We start from the raw sequence: 13,710 nt of genomic DNA, 5'->3' as shown, positions 1-13,710 counted from the left end.
TTTCCTGATGTCATAGGTTACATTGCAAGAAAATAATAAACACTGAGTGACCGTGGACCGTCTCCACGTGTTTGTCACCGCCTCCATAGGTTCTCTTTTCCACCTGAGTGGGAAGGTTAGAGGAGGAATGTTGCCATTTGTAAACTTTCTCTCCACCACATCTTTCACAACCGGTTAATAACCGGTCGATTATTCATGGAATTTAGCAAGACTACAAATTACAGTTGGAAGGGGGGGAGAAAAAATAATAAAAAAATCACAATTGATTATCCAGTAACTTTCTGTGATCTCCCCCAGCATTTCTAAACTACGCTGCAAATGTTCTCTAATGCATCAATCTTCTAAATCTCCATCTTGTCCTCTCCTCACCTGCTATGAATGAATAAGGAGGCAAGGAGACACCTCCTCAAAAGGTTCCTCGTGTAATCAGCCTTTTCGAAAGAAATTGATGGTTTCACAACACCTATAATTATCGGTGAGGCAACATTTTAAAACTACAAAGTGAACGCAAGGTGATATTTGAGTGAAACTCTCAGCCAAGAGACTGGCCTAACTCCTTCCAAAGCAAAAAAGAAAGAAGCCTTATTTTAGCAGCCTGGAGGCCATCATGTGACCCCCGCCACCATCACGGCCATTCAGACCTTGTCTCGACACGCAGAGTCGGCGCGAACAAAGGAAGTGATGCAGGTGGATTTTTTTTTTTCTCTTTGTGAAGGAAATTCCTCTCATTTTTTTTTTTTTTTTTTTTTTCTCAGTCTTCATTGATTGGCTGTGAAAAGCAGGTACAAATTATATAAGCGGGTCAAAGCCAGTGGCTGGTTACAGTGTGCAGGCAGACGGAGCTGAAAACATCACAAGAAGACGAGATGTTCACACAGAGACAGATGGAGAACGGTGAGTTTGAACTTTTAACCTTGTTAAACTTTTATAAATTAAATTGAGCCTCATTGGATACAAAGTGATTTCCGAGCGTATAAATTAAAAGCGCTTCATTGCAGTTGCTCGTATTTGACGATTGTCTCTCTCTGTCGGTCAGCTTTCCTCTCAGCGGTGGCGTCGCTGCTCCTCCTGACCACAGCGGGACAGTCTGCCGCGCTGACCACTGCACCTCCTCCTCCCTCCAGTTCACCTCTGACCTCACGGCTCAACAACGGTGAGTGGCTCTCATCTCAACCGACTCGGCTTCAAGATACAGAAATCTAAAAAGCCTCAAAATATTGCTGACAGAGTTAAGCAGTCATAAGCAAAACGTTCAAAAGATAGTGGGAGTGTTTTATCAGTCGATCAAACTTTATTTATAGATCATTTTTCGTGCAGGTTTATTCAGTTAAAAGTGTTTTAAGAGTATCTCAGTGATGATGAGGTAAAGTGGAAAGAGTACAGGGCATTTGTACTCAATAACAAGTAAACAATACTGGTCATTAAATCAAATCAAAGCATAAAGTAATCCTTAAAAAAAACTACTCAAAGGTGGCCTTCAATTCCATCGACTGTATATAATAAAATAGGCAAAATGTAAAATAAAGTAGCTGCAATCATAATAGCTCAGGCAAACAAGAAACTATATATATATATATATATATATAATATGGGTGTTTTTTGTAAACAAATTTAAATACGAAGCATTTTCTGTTCACTTAAGACAAATTGTGGACAACTCATTCATAACATGATGTAAATTGTACTTAAGTTTGATTAAAACGACTTAATTTGAAAACATAAAAACAGTGAAAGTACCAAAACTCATTACTTTATGACAGAGTATTTGTAATCTGTTACAGGTATTTTTTTTTTTTGGGGGGGGGGGGGGGGGGGGGGGGGGGGGTAATTACACAAACGAGAAAGTAAAGTAAAGTGAGGACCGATGATAGGAAATGTTTGAAATGAGGCCCTCTACCATTGTTCCGCCGCCATGTTTCTACGGTAGCCCAGAACGGACAAACCAAACTGGAAAAGGTCTTTTAGTATCTGCGCTCCGCACGATGAGCCGCATTAATGAGTTTCCGTAGATTCGCGATTCTAACGTTGTTGTTGTTGTTGTTGTTGTGTCTTTGCAGGCAGTTTGGACGGACCTCGGGTCCTGCGCTCCCACTTATCCTGCGGAAGCGAACACGACTCGTTCTGCGCAAACGGCGGCAAGTGCATATACCCTCAGGACAACGATAAACCCTTCTGCATGTAAGCGCGCCCCCGAAACTCCTACAGATCTATATGCTGCTGGCGTTGGAGATGATCGGTAGAACTTGTCGGTTCGTGTTGCTTTCTGGAATGCACTCACATATTTCTCTGCTGTGCAGCTGCACGTCTTCGTACGGCGGCCCGCGCTGCATGCTCTTCAGCGACTCCACTCGCTCTCGGCCCGAGGGGGACGTGATCGGCATCACCGTCGGGATCCTCATGCTCCTCTTTCTCCTCGCCATCGCTGTTTACTGCTGTGCCTCCAGGAGGTGAGTGTCGACGCCGGGCAACGCTGCTGCTGATTGTGTGTGGGGGGCAGGGGAATGTGACCCAAGGTCAAATTACAGCCACACGACATGAGAGTTGGTTGGATAGTACAGATCCAGATGTGCAGTTAGTTTCAAGTATACATTAAAAAAACTAATGGAAATTGTAAAATAACTTTAAATCCTGGTTTTTTTCTCTCTCAGGTGTATGAAATCAACACCGCTGATCAAATCTGCACCGTCTGAGAGTTCAGTGTGACCTCTGCAACGTCCTGCTCTTCATCGTCGTCATCCTCACCCTCATCAAAACCTATTGATTTAACATAACATCCATTTAACATTTCCTGAATGTTTCCAACCCATTTTGAAAAGGTCGCATGTTTGAAACGTCATCGTTTTGGTTCGACGACGTCATTCAAAGAACCACACACTGGACATGAAGTGAATGTGAACCTTCCGGTTCCACTCCCTTTGAAAGCGATCAAGCTGTCACTTCGTTTCCTTGACATTTCATCAACAGGGTTATGGGGGTAAAGAATGTAAATATTTATTATAATAATATATTTAAGTTATTTTTTTGTTTTTGATTTATTTAAAATTGTGTAATAAATTTCTTTAAAAAAAAAAAAAAAGGCCTATGTGTTGCTTCATATTCTGTATGGAAAAACCTGCGCACACACACGTCATTATTTTTGTTAGAAAGGTCAGTAGGGACGAGACACAATATGTGTATAAAAGAAGAGGAGGAGGAGGAATGTGAAAATGTAAAGATGGAGGTAGAAGTAGTGAAGGTGGGTGAGACTGAACATCCAGGCCAATGGATGGTACAAAAAAGAGGTGAAGAAGAGATTGTAGGCAGGATGGAGGTGGAGTCTCGGCGTTAACGTGTGACTGGGAAGGAGTTTGATATCTGATACGATGTGTTGGACTTGGAAGTGAAGCTTGAGATGGACACGAGGAGAGCCGTGTTGTCCAGACGATGTGGAAGACGAAGATCTAACAGTCGAGGAGACAGAGAAAGTGGTTTGATCGAGGCAAACGATTCACTGTTCAAAGCAAAAACAGACTGATGGACAAACCTTTGAAAACCTACTGAGCTCCCCTCAAAAAGCCACGTCCAAATGTCTGCACGTGCTTCAATCACATGACTACTAGTATGTTTACTACCAAAAGAGCAATGACTTATCATGCTCATGAGATGAAAAGAGGAAGAAGAGGAAGAAGACAGCATGACATTTGAAACTGGTGAGGGTGATGCTGAAGCTGCATTAAAAAAACAAACAGACTATACAAAAACTGTCTTGACTTGATACAAGCTAATAATAAAACGGTATTACCAGTTTTTATCATTAAAAACGATTTCTAACTCAAAAGGATGACACAAGATGAAAGATAATCCATATGATTACGCTGCTGAGTCATAACACACACAGTGTTACAATAACAGTTGTTATAATATGTGTGTTGGCACGTGTGGATGCACGTATGAGCACGTGACTCAGCACCACCAGGAAACGGTTTAAAATGCTGCAAATCACTGGAGGTATTGAGTTTTTTTTTTTTAGCACGTCTGACGATTAGAGTGACGCACGGGGGGTTCAAATCCCGGTTTCACTTTCAGGGCATCAGGTGTAGACTTGAACCAAATCCATAGTGCAACACTCTCTGTGACAATAACTGTAAAAATGAGCAGAGTAATAGACTTTTACTTTAATACCTGAGCTAAATTTAACATGTATCTTTACCTTGATTTAACCCTTTAGAGGACCAGGGACCACATTCGATGACTTGTTCGCTTTTGCGTTTCACATCAAACTAACAATTGAAGGAAACATTAGTTGTGCTGATTATTACGGAGGGTGTTTTCACTGTTTTTTCCTGTAATACTGCACAAACACCACAGTGTTTGGCTCCTTTGCTTTATGAAAGAATCTCCTTTTCTCAGTTAATTGATTAATTCATTTTCAAAATATGCAAATAGGTGAAAAGTTTGACTCGGGCAGGCTAAGGAATCATTTAACCGGGGAGATATGTGTGACTTTGATCAGATGCAAGTCCTTTTATGAGAAGTTTGATTGCATAATCGGATGCAAAAGTATGTCTTTATTCTTGCAGTGCAGAAATACACTTGAAAAACAGACTTCTCTTTAGAGTGCGGCATAAAGTAGTGGTTCTCTTCTGATCTAACCAGATCGAGAAAAACGATCAAAACAGTCTCTTATATAATATCAAGGTAGGCCAACATACAAAAATAATAAAGACATTTATTAATAAACAGAAACTTCACATGCAAATGATGATGTGGTAGAGAGTTATGTATTCTCGTTCCTCTAGCCTCCATCCCTGCTACATTTGATTCCATATCAAAACTATTCAATACAATGCATATTTATAAACTGAAATTGCTCACTTCACCTTTGATGCTTCACACTTTAATGTGTCAAAACCACCTGCAGGAACATTTCTTGTTCTCTATTGTCTTCACTATAATAGTTTTTAATACCTAATATCATGTTTTATACCTGTGTAGAGTCTCTGTGGGTGTTCCTCTGTGGAATTGTTCTTCTAAAGTGACATTACACAGAATTATCACCAATATTGTTTTATTTATATTTATCCCTGGCCCCTGAAAGCAGGCCACCACTTGGAAATCACTGTAGTAAGTGAAGAGAGTGAGTACTTTTAGAAGCTGCAGTGTTATTAGTTATAGTGTACTTTTTGGAATATTTAAAGACTTCTTCTACTTTCTCGTCATTACATTGTGGCTCCTCATACTCGTAATACGAGAAATACTGGTTGAGTGCTGGCTGAATTTAAATACGTCTTTGTAATTACTGCCTAAGCAAAGGGAAGATATTTTGCTGTCTTCGTGCCACCTTTTCACCTGGACGTGTTGTGGTGAGATGATCTCCATGGGAGCCGTGTGTCACCACACCCAGGCCCCAGGATCGAGCCCGCTGTCTTCCTGCTGAGACATCCTGACACCCTCTTCCTCCTCCGACAGGACCGTCCCGGCTTCCGACATGGGCACCATCAGACCCTCAACTCTCCTCTCTCTGATCGGTAAAGACTTTTTGTTTGCTTGTTTTTTATTGAAGTTATTCCTTTACGCATTTGTTGCGCTTTGGCTGCGGAGCGTGACGCGCGGATCGGGGGATGGGCGCGCGCGCTCAGGTGCGCACTGAGACGACCAGGTCAGGAATAGCGATTCCGAATGACGCAGAGGAGGCAAAGTTTAACGAATCGACCAGCCAACAAAGTAATATTTACTTAATCAAGAATTTTTTTTCAGGCTTCTGTTTTAATCAGGGGCGGAAACTGCATGTCAGTGTCAGTGGGCCAGAAAAAGAGGGAAAGGGTGGTGGTGGTGGTGGTGGTGGTGGTGGGGGGGTGGTCTGATTGGTTTGATTTGTACTCGTACATTACTTTTAACTCCAGTTACTTCTGTGTTTTCATTTACACATTGAGTTCAGAAGAGGGATTAATTGAAATGAGATCATTTCCACCACAAGGGGGGGGGGGGGGGGGGGGGGGGGGGGGGGGTGGACTGAGCACTTTCATCACAAGGACATTTAAATTTTAAAAAACCTAGTATTTACCACTATCGTATTAATGTCTAGAAATTGACTCGTGGGCCACAAAGAATAGAGACAGGGTCTTCATTTCTACTTATTTTAGAAGTTATTCTCGTGTTTATTGTACTCTGCATTTAATTTAAGTGTCCCGACAGCTTTGTAGTGAGCAGAGTCCTGTCTTTACTTTAATTATCATCATGTAGGGCACACGTTATGAAAGATTTGCATGCAAACTGCATCAGAGCGAAAAGTTAAATACACACATACAAGAATAAGTCCGAACAATTTGCAATGGTGATATCCAACAAAATGGACTGTGATTTACTTTTACCAATTTCCTTTTTGAACATTTCTGCTACTTAATATAAAATAGTTAATGCCTGTGAAATGTCAGACGAAATGGATAAACATGTTTTAACACCTCCATAAAACTTTCAAAAGCAGTAAATAGCCATAAAACTATAGAAGCAATGTGATATTAGAAGTTTTTACATAATTCGCAGGACAAAATTGAAGTTCGGTGAATTGAAGTTTAATTTAAATAAAAGTTTGTTATAACAGCTGTTAAACAACATGTCTCTCTGGCCATAACTAATGTTAAGAAACATCTTGAGTGGAAATTTTGGAGATGGATGAAAACTTTTCCACATAGCTGTGTTAATGAGCTGACGCCCGAGCAGCGCCCTGTGCCCCGGGGATGATGAAGGATGTCGGCAATTAAACCACAAATGAAACCTCAATGTGTGTAAGCATGTGCGATTTGAACAAAACTGTCGTTTACGTGCATCCTTACGTATGTCAGCACGCAAAGCAGCGGCTGAGTCGGTAGAAGAGCTATTTACACCTGCTTTTGACACTTTATGTGTTTCAGTGTTCTTGGGAGAGACACTGAACCCCGAGTAAAATTAACTATATTAGTAAAAGTCCATTTAAGAAGAAAGTGTATTATTATTATTGCCAGGATGCAACTCATTTATCAGCAATCGTTTGCAGCAGCTCCAGTGTGTCAGAAAAGAAACATGGCCATGCTGCCACTGCAGGCTCCCGTCAGCCTTCAGCGACCTGGTGATTCACCATCAGAATGTTCTGAGAATGGTGGTTAGTGCGAGCTGAAACTCTAATTACTCAGGACGTTTCTAAGACGCATCCCTCTGTAGCGTCGGTACCAGTTGAAGTGCTCTGTGGCAGTTCCTCATACTTTATGAGATCACAATGTCAGTGTCATCATTTTCACCTGCAAAATGACTGAAACAAGCAGCTGTTTTACTCCCATCAACACCTGCAAACATATTCTGAGCACCTGGACGTGTGTTTTTATCTGAAGCTATCAAAGTGCTGCTCGACCACTGACTACTTAGTAAAACTTGCTCAGTCCTCCAGTCCAGTCCAGTGTACTTTACAACAGAGGAAAATGTGCGTGTGCAGCCGTAACAACAGCTTCATAACCCGGCATAACCGGACACATCGTGCATCCAGGTTTCACTAGTTTTTCTGTCCCATCCGCTGGAATGTGGGTGTCTGCAAGTCATGTTCAGTCTAAAAATGTACGGGCTGGTCCAGACATGTGGGTCAGGCAACACAAGCAGTCCTGGCAGGGAATCCAACAGTTCTCGCCAAATTTCTTTTTTTCCTTCATTTCACTTTTATGTTTTCAATTTGTTTTCTTCTTAACGTTAGTTAGACGCCCATCTTATCTAAACAAAACCAGGAAACACGAATCATTCTGCAGCATTACGTGCCAATAAAGATAATAGAAGTATTTCTCACATGCAAGATCATGTTAGATGTGGTCATTTCTAAATGCATAGAACAACCTGATACTTGTACGTCACTTCCACAAGAAGAAATACTTAGCAACACCTGTACACTCGTGTCTTTATATGTCAGTTATAGCAGACCACAAACAATCGTCATGTGGAATCAAGTAGGGTCAACCAGTTCATGGATGGATGGATGGATGGATGGATGGATGGATGGATGGATGGACAGCCAGCCTCCGTTCTATTCATAAAAAGCATCATACGCTACAGTGTTATATAAGAGTAATTGAGTTCCCCCCTCCGCTCAGGTGTGCTGCTGATCGGGCTGTATGTCGTCACTGCCAGTGCCTCGTCCAGGCTGCAGAGTACGCTCAGTGATTCTCCATCCGCAGGTATTCAACACATTCTTTTGTGATCAACAGATAAGCAGCAATTGGCCTTTTGTGTTGTAATAATAACTGTCTTGAAATCAACCGTTCAAAACCAAAATCAAGGAGCAGGCTGCGCAATAGAAAAAACTGACATGAATAGTTTGTATAAGTTTCTTCTCCATTTACGATTCAGATGTTTTCTGTCACCTGATCCAAAACAGCCTTTCATTTTGGAGCACAAATATTATTAAACAATTGTAATAAAGGCTTTTGAAATCTTAGTTTTCATCCTCAATTTGAAGAAACTGCCCGCTTGTAATCACACTGAAATGCTCTTTTAAATGAAGGCTAAACCTTTTTTTTTTCTTCTAGTTTACATCCGGTCTGTTGAAGTGAAACAACCCATGAACATGTTGAATCTGATTTTAGATGTTATAATGTATTTATTCTAATGTTTCATGTCATTTAAAACTGTTTATACAACACTGGAAAAGGTTGACTGATGGAAATGACTTAACTTTGTCCAACCAACAGTTCCACGTCACGACTATTGTGTTAGGTATAATATAAGACTCAGGAAAGCAGAGGTGTTTGCGCTTAAATCGCTGACACAGACAATTACTTTGTGGGTTCGAAATATTTGTACTAAAGTGAAACACAGCGAGCACATATGTAGTAATCAATATCACACACAAAGGTGGATTCATGCTCGGGATTTAAATGTTAGGAGACTTTGTGCAATGACAGCAGGTGATTGCTGGTGTTTCAGGGCAAGGTGGTGAGCGCCCCCATGTGGTGAAGCGATCAATCCAGAGCTGCAGCAGCTCATTCGAGTACTTCTGCCTGAACCATGGACAGTGCATGTATCTGGTGGACATCAAGTCACATCACTGCAAGTATGTTCCTCCGTGTGTGTGTGGTGTGTGTGTGTGTGTGTGTGTGTGTGTGTGTGTGTGTGTGTGTGTGTGTGTGTGTGTGTGAGTGTGTGTGTGTGTGTGTGTGTGTGTGTGTGTGTGTGTGTGTGTGTGTGTGTGTGTGTGTGTGTGTGTGTGTGTGTCATGACTAAGTAATGTATGACCTGTGTGCTTTGCATTGCAGGTGTGAGAAGGGCTACCACGGCCCCCGCTGTGCCATCCCAGAGCTCCTGGTTCAGCCAATGGCAGAGGAGCAAGTCATAGTTATCATCTTCTGCGTGGCGCTGCTGATTATAGGCCTTTCTGCAGTTCTGTACTTCTGCTGCAAATGGTAAGACTCTGTCTGTAATTGCATGTGTATTTATTTGTAGCAATTGGGCACAGGTCCAGTTGTGATAGTACTAAAGTCGAGGTCTGAGACATAAACCTCATGAGAATGAGGAGAACAAGTCTTTGTTTTTAGTTTAAAATACATTATAATACACGTGGAACCAGAATAAACAGGCAAAATCATTCTTAAATGGGGGTGTAAGATCAAAATGTTGAATTAAATATTGTCCTGGATCGATGAATGGCAGAAGACTCAGACAGGCAATTCGCCACAGTTGATATGACGAGAGCTGGTTTTATTTAAAGCGGCGGGGAAAGGGGACGTGGCGCCAGCAGCCAGCAGAGGGAAAGAGTTAAAAAACAAAACAAAATCCAAACTTAAAATAAAACAAAGAACACTGAACTTAGAAAGAAATGGACACAGAAACCGAGAGCACAGAAGCGACTGGGACACAAAGAACGCAGCAACACAGACGACACAGAACAGAAGCACAACACCAGGTGCAGACAATCGCACACTCAGGCTCTGGTGAAGCATCTGGACAGTTAGATAGTTTACAACGCGGCGGCTGTGTGGTGGTGTAGGAGTTAATATTCTGGTCAGACGTCCCTGGTTTGAGTCCTGGAGTTTGCATGTTGTGCACTTCTTCTGCGTTTGTAATGAACTGGTGACGGGTCCTGGGTGGAACGCCACCCTCACACATCCTCAGTTTGGACATAGTGGTATAGAAGATAGATATTGGCAATGATCATTTTAATATTCATCTAAAGTGACAGTGTATATTGCACGTGATACTTTCAATTGACTGTATCTTTGAAGCCATATTTTCAGTTTGACCTCTTAGCATTTCCCCGACTCAGCTGAAAAAAAACAGGTTTTCAGAGTGATGTAAAACATCCACGTCTTCGTAGCAGCTTATGCAATAAAGAATTTCCCGTTCATCCAATTTCATGCAGAGACACATCAGATTCTCAGAGTGGGATGGCCACATTTCAAGCTGTTTGGTTTCCTGTGGGACACATTTCAAGTGTTTTTGTTTTGATCAATAAGAATAATGAATGTTTTCATTGATAATTTCATACATTTTGATGTCCTCACAGGCATAAGAAAAACAGATGCTCTGGTCAGCAGAAGCGGCACGGCTACAAAGGAGTACAGACCGCTTAGAGGCTCGCACACATCCTCCCATGTGACGTGAAAAGTGTTGGCAGACTGAACAGGTGTGTGTGCTGACAGGACTGCAGTGACGTGCGCCGATTTCATATTTGAGGGAATTTTGGCCTTGACGTGTAAAACAAACGGTAAACTTCAAAATGTGACGCAAAGCATTCGACTCAGTGTTTATTCAGATGAGCGTCTTCCTGTAGATTTATTTTTTTTATTTTTTTAAGGGTCCTTTTTCAGTTTCAGTGGCGTTGCAACATTTCTTAAATCGGCCAACGGATCAAAAGATAAAAAGTGATTCAAGGATTGAGAAACCCGCCGTCTACCTGATACAGTTACAATAGGTTTTTTTTGTTTTTCAAGCCCTGTGTTTTATTAGATTTTTTATATATTTAGCTGTTTTATTCATCCTCTATAGTTAATAAACAAGTCGTCTATCTCCCCAGCTCCTTGCAGCTCTCACATTATTACTTATAATTCAATATTATAATCCATTTTCTATGTTGCTGCACAGCAAATGGTCTTTTAAAGGGAGTCTCATCTTAATGTCGGAATAGACAAACATGACACTTAAAGGATTAAAGTTTGTCAACTTAAATACATCCATCCATCCATCCATCTTCTCCCGCTTATCCGTTTCCGGGTTGCGGGGGTGTCGGTCTGAGCACCGTCACCCAGATCACATTGCACCGATTAAGAACCTTTTCCTGCGGGTGGTGAGCCCACAGGAAGACTTAAATACATGCCGCATACTAACATGTCACCATTATTCATTCGTTCATTCAATTAGGACAGACACCTTTGTCTTCACTGCCACTGACAATGGTTTACTTGTCGTAGGGAAAAAAAAGGATGAGGAAAACATCAATATGGATAATACAGTATGAAACTTCTAAAACACAAAATATAAATAGTTTAAAGCTAGAACAACCACAACAACTAGAGCAGATTAAAATCACTAAAATGTCGGAACACAACCACAATTGTACAAAGATATTCTGCCCTTTGTAAAAATGATAAAAGCTGCAGAAAAAGGGTGTAATATGTGTAATATGTTTTATAGCTTCAGATGCATTTTATTTTGGGGGGAAAATTGGTGTAAAAGTGTCCAATAGTATAATTATTCCTGCGTGTGACATATCTTTGTTTTAAAATCTTTATTTACCCAAAAAGTACTGTGATTTATTTTCCAGTACGTTCGTGGAGTTTGTGTTAGAAACCCCGTCACAAAGCCTTTGACACAACTGTCTGTTTCATGTTTTGAAATCCCTTTGGTCATATGATAAGACGACCACAGAGAGTTTTCATATTATTTGCAGGTCTTCAGGCATTTTTCTAATTTTTTTATTCTTTGTGCACATTTGTAGCTCCTTCTTTGTCCTTCACCATTTTCTTTTTTTATTAGAACGATAAAACACATAAAAGATAAAACACCAACACACAGTATTACAAATTGTCTTTATTGGTGGTATCTTTTTTTTTTTTTTTCTCTACATGACATTCTTGCATCTTCAGTATAGTATTCTAACAAAAAACAACAACTATTGGACAATCTGCTGCACTAAACACTAAAATGACCACATCAGTCCAGTTCACTCACAGACTTTAAGAAGACGTGAAAGATGTTTTATTTCACCAGATATTTCTTTCAAGCTTCCAGGGAACCACATGATTGAAGACTGCCTTTCTCATCAAGAAATTATTCTATGAAGTTCTGTATACAACACAATTTTTTTTTTAATCTTTAATTTACTGTCCTAAACTTTTTATTATTTCATCACTATTTCTAATGCTATGTATTGTTTTATTGGCTGTTTTAATTATGCCAATTTGCACTTTGTCCCAATACACTAGTTTGTGTGAAACATTTTGATTTGTCTTGTTGCTAAAATGTTCTCTACTTATAAAGTTTCATTGCCTACATGTACCAAGAAGTATGTCAAAAATAAATAAATAAATAAATTAAAAAAATAAAATCTCGATATCATTCACTTTTTGCCTGTGTCTGTGTGTGTGTGTGTGTGTGTGTGTGTGTGTGTGTGTGTGTGTGTGTGTGTGTGTGTGTGTGTGTGTGTGTGTGTGTGATGACTGTGTTGATTAAAGGTGTGTTCACACTTTTGTTCCAGATAAAACAAATTCTGATGCAATCACTGAGGCCATATATAGAAGTATGAAGACTTCCTCTCAAATTCTGGAGCTGAAGTCTGAACCACGGCCCGGAGAATTCCTAATAAAACCACACACAGGATACAGTTGGCTTCAGAGACTCCGTGTCCCTACCACAAATTGTATTTGCTGCTTTGCTGCATTTATACATGTCAGAATCGGCCCTTCTGTGTTTGGCAGCTGAAAATAAGACGATAATCAACCGTGCATTGTGATTCTAACCAGCAGGTCCTCGGGTTCAATCATGGGGAAAAAAACCCACTCGTCCCCGCCTAAAAGCAGTGGATACTGAGACTATTTCACTGTGAGAAAAATACTTATTTCTTCTTCTGAACCATTTTCTTTTTTCTAAATCATTATTCATCTCATCTGTAAAAACAGGACCCAGCCAAAGTGTGTCCAACAGTTGCATGCTGGGATGCTTTGTCCGGGCTCGGCGTGGTGCCTTGGTTCAAGTTAATCAATAGTATTGTTTGACTCCCTGTTCACTGATTAGTGCTTGAACCAGAGTCAATGAGGCGCGTCAAAGCCCGGCTGAAGCCTCGTTATACGTTCTGCATGCTGATGGCCGGTAATGATGACACATAAACATTAACTCACCTGCAGACCTCGCGCTGTTAAGACATACTTAAAAACACATAAGAATGCACTTACATGCTCCAAGAGCAACAAACACGCCCACCAAGTGGAGATCACTGTGTTCAAAAATAAAACCCGTGGATAAGCATGTCCTTAATTCAGGAAGTGCTCCTTTAATCTCTCCTCATTCTATTCAGTTACTCTTACCTCACTATTGCATAAAGTAATGACAGCGTGTTCATGTAATGAGTAATGCAGCTGATGGAAGCTTCATTAAGCCGCATCCTTGCGTGTCCTTTAAAAAAAACAAAAAACCCAAAAGGTTCCGTGTGTTCCACGCACACATGCAATTCAACAATAGCCAGTAGAAATCACATGGAGGGTGGGAAAGGGAGCACTGGATGTC

The 13,710-nt window shown here is 40.7% G+C and overlaps 2 protein-coding genes across 2 annotated transcripts; both read left to right on the top strand.

Annotated features, from left to right (window-relative positions):
• Positions 1 to 819: 819 nt before the first annotated feature.
• LOC308112637 (epigen-like) lies at positions 820 to 3,061 on the top strand. Its single transcript, XM_080468313.1, has 5 exons — positions 820 to 894; positions 1,037 to 1,153; positions 2,058 to 2,178; positions 2,298 to 2,447; positions 2,649 to 3,061. The coding sequence occupies exons 1-5, from the start codon at positions 867 to 869 to the stop codon at positions 2,701 to 2,703; spliced, it is 471 nt and encodes a 156-aa protein (XP_080324439.1). The 5' UTR covers positions 820 to 866; the 3' UTR covers positions 2,704 to 3,061.
• A 2,319-nt stretch (positions 3,062 to 5,380) lies between these two features.
• LOC308112355 (proepiregulin-like) lies at positions 5,381 to 12,500 on the top strand. The gene is made up of 5 exons (XM_080467831.1): positions 5,381 to 5,507; positions 8,088 to 8,171; positions 8,920 to 9,046; positions 9,249 to 9,395; positions 10,496 to 12,500. Exons 1-5 carry the CDS (start codon positions 5,468 to 5,470, stop codon positions 10,560 to 10,562), a joined length of 465 nt encoding a protein of 154 aa, XP_080323957.1. The 5' UTR covers positions 5,381 to 5,467; the 3' UTR covers positions 10,563 to 12,500.
• The last annotated feature ends 1,210 nt before the right edge of the window (positions 12,501 to 13,710 follow it).

Source organism: Lipophrys pholis, assembly GCF_963383615.2.
Source record: "Lipophrys pholis genome assembly, chromosome: 7".
NCBI classification, from domain to species: domain Eukaryota; kingdom Metazoa; phylum Chordata; class Actinopteri; order Blenniiformes; family Blenniidae; genus Lipophrys; species Lipophrys pholis.
Note: the sequence above shows the minus strand (reverse complement) of the source record. Positions and strands in the feature narration are given on the sequence as shown.